At 42.6% G+C, this 21,320-nt stretch overlaps 1 protein-coding gene across 1 annotated transcript; it reads right to left on the reverse strand.

The window, feature by feature from the left end:
* Positions 1-1,780: 1,780 nt before the first annotated feature.
* Positions 1,781-21,308, reverse strand: PPM1M (protein phosphatase, Mg2+/Mn2+ dependent 1M). The gene is made up of 10 exons (XM_084839708.1): positions 20,991-21,308; positions 13,123-13,246; positions 11,069-11,323; positions 10,415-10,527; positions 9,308-9,392; positions 8,209-8,327; positions 7,151-7,214; positions 5,575-5,682; positions 4,674-4,822; positions 1,781-3,271 (listed from the first exon to the last, which is right to left on the reverse strand). Exons 1-10 carry the CDS (start codon positions 21,233-21,235, stop codon positions 3,130-3,132), a joined length of 1,404 nt encoding a protein of 467 aa, XP_084695834.1. The 5' UTR covers positions 21,236-21,308; the 3' UTR covers positions 1,781-3,129.
* Between the last annotated feature and the right edge of the window lie 12 nt (positions 21,309-21,320).

Here is a 21,320-nt window from a genome sequence, read left to right on the forward strand (position 1 = left end):
TCCTTAAAACGGTTTTTGTGTTTATGTCCCGAAGTTTCTGTCCAGCTCAGGGACTTGTCTCAATTACATCAACATCCCACCACCTAGCTTCTGCTGTACTAATTCACAGAACAGCAGCAGTGACAAGCTAGTTGGGTACAACATTGAGACCCTGGGCAGGGTTGTTATATTAGTTGCATTCTTAGCAATATTGCATTATATGGTGCTGCACCAAGCTGTCCTTTTCTATTCACCTCATTTCATTTTTTTCAATGCAAGTCTCTTTATCACTTTGCTATGTTTGTGGCTGTTTCTGGTTTTAGCTTCTTTTCTAAATGAGGAGTCAATGGAAGCTTTATTTTTTACCTTTAGTAGACTGACAGTAGACTTACTGAGAGCTGGTTCTCCATAAACAATAAATTTATGCTCTCCATTTACCATTTTGCTGGGAGCCGGTTTTGATGAAACAATTTCTTTAGAAATGCATTGCTTGCAAATGTACTCAGATTTCTTAAAGGAGTATTATGCATTCTAAGTTGTAAACATGTATTTCAGCTGGAACATTACCTTTCAAATACTTAAGAATAAATTACAGTATTAGATGGAAGGCAGTACTGCTGTCTTGAACAAAATTTATAGTGTATTGTCCCCACATACTGGATTTTATGCTGTGATTGTATTCACTCTTGGGCATAGTCTTCCATCAAAGTGGACTAGTTCTCTATTTTCCCACTGTTTAAGGAGCAAAAATAGATGTGGTCTCTGAAGTAGTTGCTAGACAGAAAGATTAACAAATGTTTTTATAAAGATCTGGGCTGCAAATTTATAACATTTGGATGTTGGAAACACAGTGCCATCTTTAGGCTAGCATGTGTTATCTCTTGTATCTAACATTTGTGGACATAAAATTTTTTAGACCCTAAGTGTTTTTAAATAGTCATTAGAGAAATTGGGGCAGAGTTGGGTCAAACAATATTGGACTAACATTGGCTTTTCTGCTTTTAATGTATAAAAATAAATATTAATCTGTTTTCAGACTTTTGCATGTGCACTCATCCTATAAAAGCTTGTGTTCACTTTTAATGACATGTATAGCTGCCTGCTTATTCTCACCTCTGACCTTGGTTAGTTAATTTTAGGTATCCTAGAGCAGAAGCAGCCCCAAGGGAAAAGGCCCATATTGTTAATGACAAATTGCACTTTAATAACTCCCAGGGCCATAACTGTGTGAGGCACTTAAGTTTGTTTTGGCCATTTGAAAAAGAGGTTAACCATGAAAACTATAATTGCCAATACATCCTCAGAGACAGAACTTCATTGGGAGTGTGGCTCAAGGCTGTTGTCTTATGCACACTGTCATGGGAGCAAGTTCCATTAAGCGCACTGAGACTTGCTGCTGAGTAAATGCCCGTAAGATTGGGCTGAAAGCTGGTGGCTCCCCTTGCTTGAAAATGAATTGTCAAGTTGTCATGGCATATGGAAAGCTAAGTATTGTAGTTGTACATGTAAATAAAATATTTTGTAGACTGTTTTGATAGTGTTAAAACCCTGTATGCTGTTTGCAGGGAGTGATGGTATGTTGCGGGTAGGAGATTAGAGTAAGTTTTCTTGAAGTGATCCTTTGTATCAAAGAACAAGCGCTGCAAAATGTATTCCAATTTAATGATGTAAGTAACAGGCTGAAACAAAATGTTCCAATTCTCACCCCCTAACACAAGGAGCGCCCCTATTCAGATGGTGTGCCATGCCCTCTTCCCAGATACTTTAACAGGCTCAAGTAGACTATTTTTTCCCTCCACCCCCATTTTCTAACTGTTGGTACTCGGCATTCTTGGTCCTCAAAACTACTAATCATGTTCAGTCCTCACTGGCTTGTGCTGGACTTTCTTAAAGAAATGTTATACAGCTGTATGCTTTGAGATTCATCTAAGCATGCTGAAGTTTCTCAGTGGCTCCATATTAGTTCCAGTACTTTCATCAGACAATCACCTGAACTTGATATGAGGGAACAAGTAGAAACTGCACCTAAAGTGTTTGTATTGGGTTCCCAGTGTGCCTCAAAACATGTTGCTATTGAAGTGTGGGCCCCCTTTTAATAGTGGGGATACTTTTAGAAGAAACACTGTTATATAACCCTGATTAGTTCTGGCTGCTTTGTGTTGGGCTGTTTCTGAAGGTATGCCTGTTTTGAATAGAGGCAAAAGAGCAGGGGGTTGACTCGATGGCCTTGTAGGCCCCTTCTAGCCCTACTATTCTATGATTCTATGAAAAGGTGGAATAGTGGTTGTCTGGCTACAGCATGAGACAGGTGCTGGTTCTGATAATGGATGCACAGCTAAAACAGAATTCAAAAGTACGTACTATGATTAGACATTTGCAGAGTAGTTGGTTCTGCTATACTAATGGGAGCTTTACTGCAGGATATATCTTTGTCTTCAATAAAGGTATATATTTTAAGTCACAGTAGTAACCTTAATCATCTTCCTGGTTTTCTGTAATCATGACCATGCATAAGCCACAACAATTTAATATACAAACAAGTAATACATATATTATAGTACAAAGATGAGATAAAATATTTTCAAAAGTACAAATATCAAATGTCACCCACTCTATTAGGCATTACACTTGCATTGGCAGATTCAGCTTGATATTTTACAGCCAAGGTACCAACATTACAAAATATTACACCAGTTTCCTCCAGTAACTACAAGTTTCCTGTAAATTAGGCCTGTTCAATTGTATAAAAATAATCTAGAAGTGTCTGTATAGCATCTCTTGTCATTTTACTTTTAGTTTCTTGGCTTCAGCCAAGATGCAAAACTAAACTTATAAAATATGAGCTGCTGAAATGTTAATCCCAACCATAAAACTAAAATGAATACCCCACATGCAATTCATATTACTGGCTCTGTGCCATTCCTTTAATATTAAATATTGCAAAGACTTAAGTCCAGAGCATATAGACTGCTTGCGTAAGTGCGATTGGTATGCCATTTTAGACCAGAACCTTCTTCTAGATGAGTGTTTATGCAATGGGCACATGCAGCTGGTCTAAAGTAAGGGTACCAGATACTGCCTTTTCTGAGGTTGCTTTCAAAGGATGAAGATGTAAAACAATGTCCACACTGCTTAGTAATAAGAGAACACTTAGTACTCCTTGTTGTACAGTGGAATTGCAAACACAGAAATATCATCATAGGAAGCAGGAATGTTACTGTCCATAGTCCAATAGTATCCATCCTTCTTCCCCCTTGCTTTCTGCACCAGGCATTTGGCTAGTTCTGAAAACCTATAGAAAGAAAGTGTTACTTTGTCTTCCTACACACCCATGATTAGCAATTCTAAAGAAGGAAACATAAGATAGACTCAATAGGTTAGGTACTAGGCGAAGTCTTGGAAGTTTAGTCCCGTGTTCAGGTGCAGCCTCCCTACATACTCCTAAGAAAGCTAACACCTTCAGCTTGTTTGATGTGGCTGCACCACACATGGCCCAGAGCACTGCCAAAAGCCCTTGTAGGTTAATCCCTTTTCTATATTCTCTCGAAGGAAGCATGAACGGAAAGCAAGCATATGTTTAAGTGCTATCTTGAGGGGGCGGGGGGAGCTTTTTCATGCTGAAAGTTGCCTTTGCCCCAAGAACGTCTGCTTCAACATTCAAAATAGCAGCCAGCATTACATTTCTTAGAATAAGGCAGCCATGCTGGCTGGGGATGGTGGGAGTTGTAGTCCAACACATCTGGAGGACACCATGCTGGGGTAGGCCAATATAAGGAATCCTGATGGAAGCAAAAGCAGGAATCCTTGGGGGGAAAAGATAGTTGTGCACTAGTTCCAAGAATTAGTAAGGTATGGGAGAAGTACAGGCTAAGTACATACAGGGGGCCACTCTACCACACAACTGGACCTTGATGTCTTATAAAAATCCTCCACTGTTTGATGGGATGATATAGATCAGGGATGGGAAATATGTGGCCCTTCAGCTGCTCTTGGACTGCAGCAACTCCCATCATACCTCACCACTGGCTATGCTGGGTAGGGCTGATGGGAGTTGCAGTCCAACAACATCTGAAGGCCCACACATTCTCCACCTGATAGATGATTAAGCTGCTCTGTGATGAGATGATGATGCATAAGTTGCCACACAAGAGGGGGCAATTTTGACACTCGGCCTCATGGTCCCCTTAAGATGCATTCAGACACTAAGCCCAGGCAAAGAGAATTCTGTGCCTTCCTCTATGCCACTGGACTTCAGCCACTGCAAGTATGCTGACTGGTGTTGCAGTGGCTCCATGAGCACTGCAAAGGTGGAAAGGGCAGCAACTGTTTTCCCTTGCAAGGTGCCATTGCAGCATAGTGTTGCTGGTTTTAAGGAATAGGTTTTACATGCTAGAACACCTACCATAAGCAAGGGCAGGACTGTAACTACACAACAGACATTTCTTTTAGCATTAAGCCTTTTTAAATTTGAGATTCTTGGGATTTCTACAGAATTGGTATTGTTAATGGTAAGAAAATGTGATTAGAATTGGCACCAGCAGGCAGAGTGCAAGCTACCAAGATGTTAGAAATTAGACATCTGTAGAAAATAGAACTTGGGGACTATTCCTACTACTACATGATATGAACTACTACTAGTAAGCACCTTCCTTAAAGAGATGAAGACTCCATTTGGCTGGAACTGCTAACTGTACCTGTATGGGTCAGCTGCCTTGTCCTGGAAAAAATTCCTGACAATCCGGGCCACATCTTCGTTGGACATAACATCCCAAAGTCCGTCAGTTGCCATGATGAGGACATCATCTTCCTTAATATTTTGTGTGGTTAAGTCATATACTTCCACCTAGTAAGAATTAATGAAAAGATGCAAGGTTTCTTAATTGCTCTTCCCACTTATCTAGATGTTTATAGCTTCCTGAGCAGAGTTCACATACTTATTGGCACAATAGGACATAGCCTACAAGCCCTGCTAGATCAGACCAAAGGCTCATCATTCTTTTCCTAACAGGGTCACCCTAAGCTTCTGAGAAACTTACACACGGGGTATGAAGGCAACAACCCCCCTTTTCTCTAGTTGACAAATCAACAGAACCTCAAAATCAGCAGCACAGACATGCACTATGATCCTAGTAACAGACCAATGTGAAGCACACCTACTCAGAACTAAGTCCAATTGTGTTCCTGGAGGCCTGGCGTGCTTCAGGACAAGGCTTTTATCATGCAATCACCCTGCCTCAGTCGTGGAATTTTACAGGGGTCGGGGACAGACAGCATCACTCCCACATATAGCCTTCCCATGTTTTCCAAGCACTTCCATCTTTTTATTAATTGGTTAAGGAGGAAAAGATGGAATAGTTGCACAGTGTCTTTTGATTGGTAGCACTAGAAATCCTCTGTATGGAAGCTCTCTAGTAAGTGTGTTTAGGATTGCAGCAAGTCTTCTCAGTTTATCTGAATCAGGGCCAACTTGTTAGAATAGTGTCTAGGCTAAATGCTGAGTCAGAGGAGATACGCAAGGGATCCAGGAAGGAGAAGGAAACTGAACTACAATACATCTAAGGTGGCTGCAACTGCTGTATTGTATCACTTTCCTACCTTTGGAATGCAGGAGAGGAAAGGCTTGACTTCAACATCTGTTTCAATTACTTTTAACTGATGATCCCCCAGGCCTCGAGACACAGCCAGGGTGCCAAGCAAGCGAGCCTGAAAGAGATGAGGAAAGCCTTGTGTCAAGGATGTGCCAGCAGCATATGATGTTGATGGGCACAGTGTCACCAACTGCAATTTCAAGTATTTAAATTATCACAGCAGCTTATAACATATGTTTAAACTCAACCAACAATACCATTAAATAGATAAAAGAGACGTATTTTCTGGAAGCACATGCCTCCAGACCCAGCTAATAGCCATTAAATAAACACCAAGAGCCTGGGAAAACAAGATTGCTTTTCTCTGGCCCCTAAACATCTGGCACCAGGTAAACTGATGAATGTGGAGGGTTAGTTCCATAACTGAGGTGCCACTACCAAGGTAGCCCCTATCCCAACAGCCAACCATCCCACCTGAGCAGGTGGGGATACCTAGCATCAGCCCTGTGATAATGAGTGGGCAGGCACTTAATAGGAGCAAGTAGTCCTTCTGCTACCCTACTTCTAAGCCATTTCGGGCTTTGACAGTGCACACCTACATACAGACTTATATGTCCCACGGAGTTCAGTAGAGTTTATTCCCAGGTAAGCTCATATAAGACGGCAGCCTAAAATTAAAGTTAAAACCAGAACTTTTCATTGTGCTCAGAAACAAGCTCGTAGTCAGTGAAGCTCTTTTTAAGTACTGGGAAGATATGTACAGTTTCAGATGTACCAATCAAACCATCTTGCAAAAGTCTTCAAAGGCAGCCCCTTGAATAGCACATTAAAGTAATCTAACCTGGTTGTTGCCTGTGTAGTAAATAACACTATGCTGCTGCTTGTGGATTGGGGTTATTTTTTCCATCAAATTTGTAATAAAAATGAAATTCTAAGACTGAAGCTCTTCAAAAAATTAGCCTTCTGATGCAGTTTGAGACTGGGAGCTTTTCTACACAAGGCTGTTAATCTGCTGTATCTACTTTCAGTTTCTTTGCAGAAAGAGCTTTTCCTTTCCTGCTACATAATCTCTAGGTAGTGATGTGGTATAACAATTGAACAACTGGGGAAATGTGTTTTGTTTCACTTTCACAATACTGTATTTTCTCTACTCTAAAACCCACCACAAAAGTGCTCTTAAAAACTGGAAGGTCACAACATTGTCTACAGAACCCATGAACAACCATGACTGAGGAATAACAAGTGCAAAATGCATGCCTAGTGTAGGGAGCTCTAAGAATAGGTCATGACAAGCATAAAGGAGCAGGCCTGAGCAAGGGCAAAAGTACAAGAGTCAGTTTTAAACACAAATGTTCACATCACCAGGTTGGTAAGGTCATTACCTCCCACCAGTCAGTACAAATGTATTGGATTTGTGAGAGCCTTGCACTTCATGGGTGGGGAAGGGGTGTGTATTTTTGGGCAACTCCAACTAGGAAAGTGTTCTGGAGGACAGACAAGAAAGGAGATTCTACCGCTATGGAAATTATTATACATAATGCAGGGCATGCTCTTCCATGCTTGCAAGGAAGCTGCAAACATACCTGTTTTCCATGTCCGTGGATAAGGGGGTACTTGAGGTCATCTTTCACCACTGTCTTGTATCCCCTAAAGCAAACAAGACATGCAAGTCTTAACTCTGGTGGCCTTTCTACAACACTGGTTACAAGACAACATAGAGCTAAGCACGCTTAAACCAACTGATTTCAATGGATTCACAAAACACACCTAATTCTGTGTTGGACTGTGGCTAGTGTCTTACAGAGAATTTATATAATGCCCCTTTAAAGCAGAGTCCTATTCACTTCTCTGTGTAATGGGTAACAGCCATTTACAAAGAGAACATTACCTACACAAGGACATGTAGCACACCTAAAAATGTGATCAGGGTGGCAGTTCTAAAGTCATTTTAGTCAACAGGTCTCCTGAGTGGGTGGACTCAGAACTGTGGCTCAGATTTCCAGTTCTTAGTATTTTATTATGAGGCCTCTCTCATTGTCCTTCCATCATCTCCAATTACACCACTGTTAACACCACAACTGAGCAGCTTGGCCCAATATAAATCAAAAGAAGGCTAGAAGACAGTTCTCAGTCTCACATTCTTTTTTGCAGAAACAGTTAAAGAAATGCACTACCTGTGAGTCCTTGGAAGAAGGATTAGACTGATATATGGGCTTTTGCTCTGCATGTCATATTTATCTGTGGGGGGGAATAGAGCAAACGGCCAACTACTGTGTACCTCAGCCTTTGCTGTTAACTCTTCCTGAAGCCAAGATGACTTTTTCACTCCAGCGTCAGCCATCTTGCCAAGCTGGGGAAATAACATGGCTGCAGCTGATAAGCAACTGCAGTCCTGCTACTTTGATTTTTCCCAGTCCAAGAAAAGGGCAAAAATGGGTAAAGATGGTAGCTGCCTAATGGAGGAGAAGAGCAAAAAGGTTGCATGTGGGGCACAGAGGATCTAAACCATACTTTGGAGAGGACTGTTGAGAAGGAATGTAGGACAACTAGAAAGGCAAGGAGAGGCCGCTTCACCAAATGGGGACTGTGTCAAAAGATCTAGGGCGTCCTCATACCCAGTCAATAGGCCTGAGTGACTCACCAGCCTTCCATCGAGTAATCCCGGTATAAGACCTTCTGGCCCACATCATCGCCTTTCAATCTCCTGGGAAACTCAAACCGTGTGAATTCACCTGCTAGGAGCTTTGGGTAAATGAAAGCCTGAGGAAGAAAATGAACATTCAGAAAGATTCAAAATGGAAGAATCATTTTCAGAGGATGGTGGTGGGCCCTCTGCAGTAGGAGCTGGGGACAGAATTGGGTGGAGAACGAAAATCCTTAAAATCATCATAAATCAGAACTCTAATTTCAAAAATGAAAACAAGGATTCCAATCCATAGACCATCAAGCACTGCCCCTTGAGTGTGCAGTCTTCGTGGGGATCTTATGTAAACCGATTAGAAATCTTATGATGTCAAGCAGTATGTAAGTAGCTTAAGGATGCAATCTGTTCAGGATAGGCAGCCGCCTATCCAATGCAGGGCAGGAGCAGCACAGAGGGGATCTTCTCCTCCGTGCTTCAGCCGCCTTGCATTTGCAGCTAGACAGCCGATTTCAGCTATCTAGCCGCAGGAAGTCAGAGCGGGGGGTGGACCCCAGACGATGCATAGGAAATGTTGGAAAGGCACTTCTGCCCTCCCTGCCCTGGCCTGTCCCCAGGAATGTTTTCGCTGCTCCGTACTGCTCTTCCAAGCACAGAGTGCCTATGAGACAGCATGGGAGGGGGTGGACGTCGGTTCTCGGGGAACAGACCTATCCTATGGCTGAATAGCAACCATAAATTGCACCATAAATAAATAATAAACCCCATTTCCTTATACAGATTGCTCCTCACTGGATGGGGATATAATTCCAATAAGTCATCTGGGCAATGCAACCAACTTGATATTGGTGGCAGAATATTCTGAGTGGCAGAATGTAGATACATAGGAATTAGTACTTCAGAACCTCTCAGCACTCTTTTTAGACTAGCACTAAAGTATAATGCAAGAGAAGTAGTAATATTACAGAATGGATCTACTCTGTAGTGTTCAGAGACACCCAAATACTCATTAAGAATGGACAATGCAAAGCACAAGCATGTTACCATTACAAAATATGCAGAAAAATCTAGGTATTTTTCCAAAAAAGACTTTCCTTACCAGGTGCTGAATTCTCTGCCTTTCTGACTCAGGGGTGAATTCAGTACTCAAGGGAACAATGCTTTGTCTTCTAACAAGGAGCGCTCTGAATAAAAAAGAACCAAGGTTCTTATCACTTTCAAGTGGGTTTGTTTTATTACTTTTTTGAGACATGGGAATAAGAGCCATAAATGTTAAATGTCTATGATAATACAATATACTTATTTGTACTACCCAAAACTGGCTTCTCAAATAGAGAAGACCCTTTTTTGGCCAGTCTAAGAACTAAGTCAGCTCAAAAGACAAGTTGTCTTCAGACGTATGTGTCACTGTGCTGGTCTGTAGCATGCATGTTGCTCCCCATCTTACATACAAGGGTACATTTCAAGCACCTCTTTCTATGAATATTCAAAGAAAGACAGCATCAAAAATACCGGTGGGCGACTTGTGGCTCTCCAGATGATTTGGCCTACAACTCCTATCAGTCCTAGCCAGCATAACTAATGGTGAGGGCTGATGGGAGTTGTAGGCAAAAACATCTGGAGAGCCACAAGTTGCCAACCCCAATCAAAAAGAACATCTGTCCACATGCAATGCGCTAAGAGTGACAAGATGTTAATCTGTGGCACAGCTATATGTATACTACCTGAGGCCTAAGATTCTACTGATGAAGGTGAACTAAGAGTCCAACTACACATTATATTAAGCATGCTTTAAAAAAAAAAAAAAAGCGTCCTTGATTTTTCAAGGACTTTCTTTTTCAAACAAAAGCAGCCATGCAGAGCCCCCATCCAGATTGGGACTGCAGGAAGGAAGAGTTTAACCCTTTACTCCCCACACCGGTTTCCCATCCCCCACTGCTACTTGCCCTGAAGGTGCCTTTTACTGCAATCAGCAGCTAGGGAGGGAGGATTTTCAGCAGGAAACTAAGACAGGGAAGAAAGGGCTAATCCCTCCTTCCCACATGCCATGTTCCCAATCTAGATCAGGGCCCCATGCAGCTGCCTTTTCTTGTAACTGAGTGCCTTACTTGTGTTTTAACCCAAGAGACACTAAGAATCCTGCTATACCACTCTTAAGAGGGCAGTGATGGATCCCATCCTAGGTTGTACTGAGACCTGAACTCACCTACTATCGCCTGCATTTGCCACATAGAGCTTTCCCTGCAGATAAAGTGCGGCTAGTGCAGTGCAACCTCCTGACTGGCTGGCACTTTCCATCTCTTGACCAATCACCTCATCCTGTTGGAAAAACATTATTTGATTATACAAGGCATGTTTCAGATTTCCCAGCCAAGGCTCATGCCTAACGTCATCACCATAGTTAGGTCTCAATCACCTGGGCACCCACTGAAGGTCAGTTCAAACAAAGAAGTGCCACTTATTTTTATTTTTTCATGCAATTATTTTCATGTACATGGTCATTTTCAAGAAATGTTAGTGTGAATTGGTAGCTTACGTGCGGACAGACACATCACACTAAATATATATTTTATATATATATATATATATAAAAAACAGAAAAACATAAACAGAAATGCTCAAAATACTAAATCTGCACCTGACACCAAATTCTAGACTGGCACAGCAGTTGGCACTGAATCATACAACAAACATACCCCTGGCAGAGAGTTGCATGAACAAGGACCTACAAAAGACCTAACAAGGACCTACAAAGAGCAAGGACCTAGAAAGCTGTCTTGCCAGGCTGAAAACAACAACAGGACATAAGCAACATCACAATTATTTGGGGAACACTGAAGGGGAAAGCAAAGTCACTCACACATTCCTGGAAGGCATTCTCCAATGCTCCGATCACCACATCTTCTTGCCGAATTTGCTTTTCTTGTACAAACTGTGGATCACTTTGGCAAACACACTGTCCATTGAGGTGCATCGGGGGACTGTTTTCAGTAATGCCTTCTACCACATCCTCTAGTTTCTGCTTGATGCAATAATGCAGGTAGTTGGAGGCCATAATTGATGCTTCTGGGCCACCATGACCATCAAACAGAGCCCAGTAATAGCCCATCAGATACTGAAAGCCAAAGCATTGTGAGAGTTACCACCTTAGGGAACCTTCTTTCATGTTACCGCAAGGACATTTTGGAGTGCAGCAAACTGCATGTTTGATTTGTGTGTGGGAGCCCCAACTCAAATTTCTATTTAGGCATGAAGCTCAATAGGTGGTCTTGGGCAGGTCACTAATCTCTCAGCCTCACCTTACTTCACCGCATTGTTGTGAGGATTAGAACTGTAAAGCACTTTGTACTCTGAAAGTGTGGCAGGGAGTCCCAAAGCCTAGGAGCATCCACATGTGCATCCCCACTACCCATCGGCACCCAACATGGGCAGTCTTTTGCATATAGCAAGCACAGGCCAGTTACACATCAAACATAGGAAAGTAAAGATGGACTCAGTGTGAGGAATCCCAACTCCCACTCTGTATTCAGCATATACCTTTTGGCAAAGGTGTGAACAGACAAAGACAAAAGCAGTGATGAGGAGATCCTGGAGGGGCAGCAGTTGTCTCTGCCTCTGTGCTGTGCAGTCATACAGAAAACCTCACACATGGTTGTTAGGCACTTTTGACATCAATTAATTCACACAACAAGGACAGGCATTCTCTCCTTTACAGTAAACTGCCAAAATAATCCAGAGCATACCACAGAATCCAATACTGGGGGCTCTGTTGGCTTCACAAAGGCATCCGCTGCCCGCCCTCTGACATACAAACTTCCCCCATGCTTCAAGTTTTCTTCTGAGCATTGTTGCTTTATTTTCCTCTACGTACAAGAGATTCACCAGACCAATATAAATCTCCAGCTCATGCCTTTCATGGGACATTCGGCATTTTTTACTAGCAAGCTTAAGCACAATCCAAGCCATTCATATTTGATATATGAAACTAGGCCACAAAAGAAGGATGAAGAAGCACTGTTTAGAGAGATGTGTGGTTAGCCTGTATCGAGCATGAATGCTCTCCCACCTCCATGTGATTACAACGCAGAAATGAACAGCCCATTGAAAAGAAGCCTGGCAGTGGTAAGTGGGAATTTGAGCCTTGCAAAATAGTTAGTGAAAGCCATGTAAGGAAAGGATCTTGGGAGCTCGGTATTCAAAGTCACAACTAGTCATGGCTGCTGCATTTGGCTGCTCCCCCTTTTCTCTTGGCCAGTGAAAGAACTGGCTGTCCTGGGGAAGAAGGGAAGGAGGAACATCAGCCAAGCAACTGACCACCCCAGTGCCGACAGTGGGAGGGGGGCAGACGAAAAGAAGCCTCTCCATATGCACATATGGACATTAAGATCTTCAGCAGGGAGCCTTCTGCAGGCATCTTCAGCATCCGAGCAAAGTGGGAGATGTCCTCAGTACTGGCACCCTGATTATAAAACATGGTCCTCAGTGAGTCCTGCCTGGAACCTACTTTGTTGTCCTTTCAGCACCAGCCAAAGACCATTCTATTGTCCCAGGCCTTTGAGACCTAATTTTAGTCCGGGAGAGAGCGCAGGACAGGAAGGCCTGGCGTGCTATGGTCCATGGGGTCACGAAGAGTCGGACACGACTGAACAACAACAACAACAATTGTTTTTATCTGGCTTTTGAGATCTTGCTGCCCTTTATCTCTTGTATTTTATTCTTGACAGATTTGTATTCTAATTTTTTTTGTATTTTATTCTTACATAAACTGCTCTGTGATTTTTTTAAATATATAAAAATATCTATAATAAACACATGGCAACACCCCAATATCCGATGAAAACTGGATACGTGGGGAAGTCATGGCTGTAATTAATCCCTGCTATCGATAGATCAAGGCATCATATTTGAACTTACCTCAGCAGAGCACAAAATCAGCCATTCCTGATCCTCCTCTTTGCCATATTCCCGCTTCCTGATGGAGATCTGACAGCATGTAGCTTGGTCTTCATTGAATTCTGATTTTTCTGCATTGATGGTTCTGATGGCACAGATAAGTCTAGTTAGAAATAATCACAAGGATAGAACAAGCACTTTCCATTTTACTAGGTCCAATGAATTTGCATAAAGGGTAACTCATGAACGCTGATCCATAATATACTGACTCACTGTTACATGCTATAAGCACTGTATAGAATGCTGAAACATCTGTCATCCTCATGTGCCTTACAAACATTAGCCACCTCTTAGGCTGCAATCCTACCCACCCTTACCTGGGAGTAAGTCCCAGTGAACTCAAGGGGACTTACTTCTGAACAGACACGCATAGGATTGTGCTGTTAATCGTCATTTCCGTGGAACAAAAAGGGGAAATAACAAAGGACCCAAGGAATGGCATTTCAAAGAAAATCACTGAACATACCAGAAACCAAACACTCTGGTGGATGTTCCTCAAGAAGAAGTACCAAGTCTGATGCCAAGCCCCTATAAGCATGGGCAAATTGCCCTCCAGCTGATTTGGCCTACAACTTCTATCAGTCCTAGCCAGCATAGCCAATGGTGAGGGATCATGGGACTTGTAGGGGGGATCACAAAATGAGCCATAATTTTTAAGGCTTAGACCTAGGTGATCTTTGGCTGGAGAAGAAAATAGATTCCAGAACTTCCAATTCTGCATCCTATTTGCTGACTCATTTAAGATTGTTTCCTTCACAAGTGATAGTGTAGCAGGTCAAGATGCTGAAACCCTCAGATCAGCATCCACCTTACCCTCCAAGGCCCAGACAAAGAGGGGAAGGGGTTCTTAACCCATATTCCTCTTCCTCTCTCCTGCACTCATCCTTAATCTCCCTGGGCACTAGGAAAGTAGCCTCCTTGGCCCTCTATACACCCACCCCACATTTTAAATAGCTCCTCGCAACTCTGGAATCTAGTCCATCTCCCAAGTTGAGCAAGGCAGCTAGAGCCTGCTCCGCGGGGAGTTAGCATCCCCATCACCTCAGCAACCGCTTGTTACTTCCCGCTTTGTCTCTTCCTGGCTTGGCCATTTCTGGCCAAACCCTCTGCTCACTGCTAGACACTGTTGTTGGCCTACGGAAGCAAAGGAGGTTTGTTTGTGGTTACTGGGGGGCTTTTCCCAACCATTGGTTGCCTGTCTTCTGGTGGGATGACAATGGCGGACTCCCAACAGATAGCAAAAAGGAGTTTTATGTTCACTCTGTGAACAAGCAACAACAGGAGAAATGGAGAACTAGCAAGATAGGATGGATGGTGAGTGCTGTCAAACTTGTCATCTTTGGAATCTGTCTGCTTCTGTTCTCTTCACTTCTGTCCTCTTTATACAATTGGCTGATTTGCTCCCATATCACAGTCTTATTCGCACAAGTGAGCCAGCTGTCTAGCTTAAGGCTTTAGAGGGCCTGATGCACTATACTAAGCTTGACATTCTCAATTTGCCTTCTTTCTTTTGCTGTAAAGCAACTTTTGGCTGTCACATGGCATGGCTTATTTATTTTTCTCAAAAAGTTTATATTCATGGGGTTAGCATGGCTGATCCCTTTGGCTTGTTTTCAGGACTCATTGACCTCATTGAATGTTACTGATCTGAAGAGTTCAGGTTGAGGGCAGGTTTAAGACTTCCACAGGGTAAAAATAGATTTCCTGTAATGCAAACAAAGCATCAAGACAAAGGGTAAGGAAAGTGGCACTTGATACAATGGCGAAATTTCCAGTTTCAGGCAGAACTTCAGTGTACGTTTCCACCTGCGCAAGATCATGGCAAAGGAATGTATGTGTTCAAAAACACTCTGCAGTGAATAGAAGAATGGTAGTGTATAAAATGTGCTAATCTGATGTTGCTATGCCTGTATACGTGATCTGATCCCTGAGAAGACTTCCCCATACAACTCCAGAACTACCATCCTGCTAAACTGATGTATCCCCCTAACCATGTTTTAAAGTAGCGGCAAGATGCAAACTTCAAATAAAGTTTGATTCCACTACGCTATGATTTTAAAGAATAGTGTCGTGGAATCACCTTTATTCCATATGTAAAAATCCACTTGCAATCTTATTCTGTGGCAGTGATGGCGACGAAGAAATCTTACTTCTCCGCCACCATTGCATCTGCTCAGTGTTGTCCAGTGGAACCTTCTCAGGTGGTTAAAGGCCTCTTGGGTGTAGGCCTCAGAACACAACAACTCAAACCCTCAGAGGCCTGCTGTGAACAATTTGCTAGATATTTTACTGATAAAGTGGCTCGTATTTGTTTTAGCTTAGATGCCACTGTTTTGATAAAGTCTGAGATGGATGTGGCTAGTGCACCATCTAGTCATGTTATGACTATCTTTTGGCTTGTGCAACCTGACAGCATGGACAATCTGCTTGGAGTACCGAGGCCTACTACTTGTTCTTTAGATCCTTGTGCATCCTAGTTTGTGAAATCTGCCAGAGCTGGGCTGAGTACCGGGACCTCCAAGGTGATTATTACCTCCTTGAGGGATGGTGAGGATACCTCGGCTTTGAAAGAAGCAGAGGTGAGGCCCTTGTTCAAGAAACCAAAACTAGATCAGTTAACAACTGGCCTGCCTAGATAATGGAGACCTCAAAGGCAGTTCTATGAGTGGAGACCTTTGGATGGAGACCTCAGAGGCAGTTCTATGAGTGCATAACAAAACACGAATGGAATTTTGTGAAGCCTTATAGCAGTACAGAACATTTGTCTTGCTACAGAATGTTGCACTTCAGATTATGCAAAGCCATCCCTTAGCTAGGGGTGTTTGCAGGCTTTTGTTATACAATCTCACTACCTGATTAATGGAATTTTATGGGGAGTCCAGATGATATCGTCTTCAATGTGCAGCCTTCCTGTGTTTTCCCACTGCTTCTTTTGTCTTTTTTTCTTACCAGATAAAATCCACTTAGGAAGGAAAGACGGAATAGCTGCACAGTGCCTTTTGATTGTTAGCCCTAGGAGCCATCAGAGAAAATCTGGTCCCTCCTCTTCCTCCACTGAAAGGTTAAGTTCTTCCCCTTCTGTTCCAAAACACAGCTCACAAGCACAATAATGAAAATCGTGCAGCACATTTTATGATTTGTTCTTGTTAAAAGGGCATGAGAAGTTAAAAGTACTCCTCCACTTCTGCCGTTTTAATAAGTATTTTTTAATCTCACCCCCCTCAAAGATCTTTGAAGTTTGTTTCCCTCAGCAATAGTGCTTCATTTTTATGATGTAATTGCTGATGCTTTGCCAAATTAGAAAGCAGAATTACATAATAGGCCTAATAAAAGAAAAGTAAAGTAAAACATGGCACTCTCTCAAATTTGCCACCCTTGATAAAATCTCTGGGGAAAGAGTTTGATCATTGTGAATACAAAATTCTACATATGCAACAGAATACTATATAGTTTTATAGCATGGTGGGCAGTAAAACTATACCCCACCTCCTCTAGAGTTCCTGATTTTAAGAGGAATGCCCATACATATTTGAACACTTTATTACTTATGTTGCTTATTTTGCCTGATATATATCTGGATTCATTACTAACTGTAGCTAGGTTGTTAAACACTTGAAAGGTAATTGTTTACCATGGTTTTGAAAAAAAAGGTATGAAAGAATGAAAATGTCAAAACAGGTCACAAGTCTTTAGTATTAAATGGTCTCCCTTTTCAAAAGGAAATTTGGAGGGATGCAATTTGATACTGCTACAGATGTTATTTTTTAATTATTAAAAGGGATTCTTTGAATAATACTATTTGAATTTGCTTTATTTAGCAATAGGAGTTGCTAAGTGCTATTCTAAAATTATCTTCAATAAGGATATGTTTTTCTGTGAGTCTCATTTTGTCATCATTTGTTTCATTACATTATTACTGATTTGTATTTTATATTAAATATAAACTACAAACAGGGGATCTGCTTATTGTAGAAGATGACAGTGCAAGAATCGATGCTTAATACTTAAAAATTTACCAATTCCCCATATTAACATCCTAAACTCAAAGTTAAAACAACAAAAATGGTTCCATAAACCTATCTCCACTGAGCTCTGTGTATCAGATGCTATCCGGGTATTGCAAGCTTTCAGGAATTTCTTAATTTAATTTATTGTGTCAAAACCAAATTCCTGCATTGTGACTTCAGTTTCTTTCCACACATCAATCTGACACAATGTCTCTATGGAGACTATCCAAAGCACTTTTGCTATCAATGACAAGCATCTTACAGTTTGATGGTGGCAGACCCTGACTATCCCAAGTGTTATTGGCATCATGATACCCAACTTGGAGTTCTTTTACAGAAGTTCATCAAGTTTGCTGGAGCCCAGTGAAATTACATTTCCCTTGGTCTTTTGAAGTTAGTGTGCTGGATTCAGAAACCTCACAACACGTGTGGAAGACTACTACCGGCAGAACCGGGCTTCTGTGTCCTCTCCTCCTTCCCCTACAGCCCCCTCCACAACCACCACCAGGCACAACCTCCAAATCTCATCCGGTGGGTCCCCCAACCCATCTTTATTTATTTATAAAAATATTTATATACTGCCTTTTGGTCCTCAAAAAAGCACCCAAGGTTGTTTGCAAGCTTAAACATATTTAATACTATCACTTTAAAAAGTCTATATCCTCCTGTTGATCTTATTTTATCAACAGGGAAGAAGCTACAAGGAATAGGGGGTTTGCTTGACATTTGCAATTGCTTAGTCTTCGCTACTGTTTAGTCAGGGAAGACAGAAAGATTAGTCTTTAGGTCCTAGACAAGTAATACGTACATAAACCTGAAACTCTCTATAACACTCCTTGTATCTGACGAAGTAGGCTATTAGTCCACCAAAACGTATACCGGAATGAATGGGTTCATCTTTTAAGGTGCCACAAGACTCTGTTGTTTTTTGCTGCAATATACTAACCCAGCTACCCTCTGGAAATTGTTACAGTTCTGGAGAGTTGTTATAGCACTACTGGCATACCACTGTTGTTAACAACTCCTGTTGGGAATCTACACAAGCAGCACAACAAGTGAAGGTGAGCTAACTATTCCTGTGCTGCATGGAAGACCATTTCCATAACCAATGGTGTTTACATACCACAGCTAGAAAAGAAATATTAACAATTATAAATTGTTACACTATGAAAAGAACTCAATTATCATGGGTGCTAAACATAATTAAATATCATGAACTTTTAAGTTTTCTTGGCAGATTATACTCTAAACTGCTATTCTTTCATAAATCATAGCTAGCAGTGTTCATTAAAAACTGTCACTGCAATAGTTATTACCAGCAGTAAATAAATCTGACTAGTTGTATGTATGCTCCTTACTGGGCCTACTCCTGTTTCACCTGCAGTGTGTAAGCACTGTCATAAAAAAAACACTGACCAGCAATGTTTCACCTCAGAGGGAGCAATCCTATGGATGCTAGACAGCGGCTAGATGGCCATAGAATATGGTGTTTTTCGGGAACTGACTTCCCCCAACTTCTGCACTGCCTCGAAGGCAGTATGGAACAGCCCCGTCTTCTGCGCTCACAAGAGGAGTGCAGAGCAGCCGGAAAGGGGCGTGGCTGGAGATGTTTCGGGGCGGGAGAGCGTAGCTGCCTGTATGACACATCCTATGTGTCGTACAGCAGCCTCCTTCCCTGCTCCGTGCTCCTGCGGCAGCCACAATCGGCTGTCTAGCCAAAAAAGCGGGGCAGGAAGAGCGCGGAGGGAACGATCCCCTCTGTGCTGCTCCTGCCCTGCTTTGGAAAGGCAGTCGCCTCCAAGTTCGGAGGTGCCCACCTATCTCAATAGGATCGCTCCCTAAGTTTGCTAAGTATTCAAGAAATAGAAACAGACTGACTTAGCCAGCACTCAGGACAAACTACACCGTAAAACACAGAGGATGATACAACCAAAATTAAGCAAACTTATGTCCAATTGATTTCAATAGGGAGTTAAGTGGGTGCTTAATTCTCTTCTACTCAAATCAACAGACTCTCAAGCACTTAACTTTGGCTGGATAATACCCCTAAAGTTCAAGAATTAAAGTAAGGATGATAGATGCTTGTATACTCTTAGTCATGCCTTTTAGGTTTCTTCTCCCTATTGTGGATTGTGGTATTAATATATATGAATAAAAAGAAGGAAGTGGAGACTCTCATTTCCCACTTGGCTGCCTTTTTACCAGTTCTCATATTTGCCTCCACTCTGCAGGTGAGAAACCCACAGCAGACTGAGGGTTGGCAATGCATAGTCTTGAAAGCTGTGTGACAGGAAGGACATAGCTCCTGTCATCACAGCACCACTGTGGCAAGGGAAGCCACACATGTTCTCATCAGCGCAGCTATTAAAAGCACACATGTTCTCTCAGTGCAGAAGTAAGCAATCCCAAACACACTGTCAGGAAACATTACTGATAGTACTAACATGATCTGGAAGAGTTAGCAGTCATTTTCATAAGTAGTTGCTATGAAATCCCCTTTCCCCACAACTGACATCTAGGAAATTCTCCCCGTAATAGTTTTGTGTCTAAGACAATATATATTGAGCAGTCCTACGCTGTACCACCGGCAATAACTGCCGTGGTGTGTTCCCCCGTAATGCCTAAGAGCAGTTTTTAACACCAAAGCTATGCCAGCATTATTATGACAGTTGCTGTCATAATGGCATTGTGGTTACAGTATCTTTCTAACCACTTGTGCATTTAAAAATATTTTTGGTAGCATTTACTGCAGGACAAATGAATGTTATTCTGGGGTAGTTGCTATATTTTCCTATCACCAATATCTTTAACAGCGCAATATAATGTGTGATGTCATTTACAAGCAATACTTCATAATAACATTCATATTTTAATGTTGCAGCAAACTGATGAGAAATTGTGATTTAACCAAAGCCAGCCAACCACCAGCCAGTGAGTCAACTTGAACCAGGTGTCCCAGATCTAGCACTAGTAAAAATATTTTAAAATTTCAAGACACCAATCATCCCTTGATATTGCAATCAGACACGCATGTGCGGACCAGGCCTTACTCTTAAGTCAGTGTGCTTGGGCTTGCTGTCCACATGTAATTTGTATAAATGAGCTAAACTATACCAGGGGTAGACTGCAATACCCCCAGCAGAGCCTCACTAAACTTACCCCCATGGTAACAATTTGTAAAGTGGTAGCCATGTTCGTTTGTTTTGCTGCAAAAAAACAAGGAGGGTTATGCCGTAATACAGCCTTTTCCATCCTGTGACCTCCAGATGTTTTCCACTTCAACTCCCATAAGCCCCAGCCAGCATAGCCAGTGGTGAGGAATCCTGGAAGTTGTAGTCCAAAACATCTGGGGGGTACCAAGTTTGGGGTAGGCTGCTATAATAATATTGTGTTAGTATTTTAAGACACAACAAGGCTTTTGGGGGTGCTTACAGACAGGGCTTTTATCATGCCATCACTGACTGGTGTTTCCAGCTATTCCCTTTTCTTTAACGGATTATCTGCGGAGAATGACAGAACCGCTGTGGGAAAACACGGGAGGGAAGCACCCTCGGTAGCGCTAGGAAACACCCCTTGTTGTTTTCGCTTTACCGCCAGGCTTGATCTCTAGCCACTAACGAAGTGGAACTACATCCCTCAAGGGGTGTTTTGTTTTGAAGGGATAGAAAAGAAAAGAAAGCAGCTGCTATCCAAGAGGAGCCACCAAGCAGTGAGGCAGCCGGAATAAGGCTCCTAATTCGGACGCCCCCCGACCGCCACCGGCGGCTTGTTTCCAACGAGCCTTTTCCCTTGGCCACCCGCGGCAGGTGGGCCCTTACTCACTCGGCATAGCCCGTGTTCCACTGGAGAGGCCTGTCTCGGGACGGACAACAGACGGGCCGCTTGCCAGGCTGCCTCTCCTCGGTGCCAGAAGCTCCACGCAGGAATTTGGGCCGTCTGTACAAGAGGGGGGGCTGCTGCGGCAGGTTCTGAACCCCCCCCTCGCCTCCTTGCAGCTGCTGCTGCGGAGCGTCTTCGCCTCGCCTCCCGCTGCTCAAGAAGCGCCTCTTAAACCAGTCCGAAGACATGAAACAGAGTCCCTGAGGGCCACCACAGCAGCCGCCCCTCCGCCCGCTCCCCGTCCTGCCTCCCGGCAACTGCAGAGCCGAGCAC

Source organism: Heloderma suspectum, chromosome 2 (assembly GCF_057233095.1).
Source record: "Heloderma suspectum isolate Gila_16-S chromosome 2, 16-S_ref, whole genome shotgun sequence".
NCBI lineage: Eukaryota > Metazoa > Chordata > Lepidosauria > Squamata > Helodermatidae > Heloderma > Heloderma suspectum.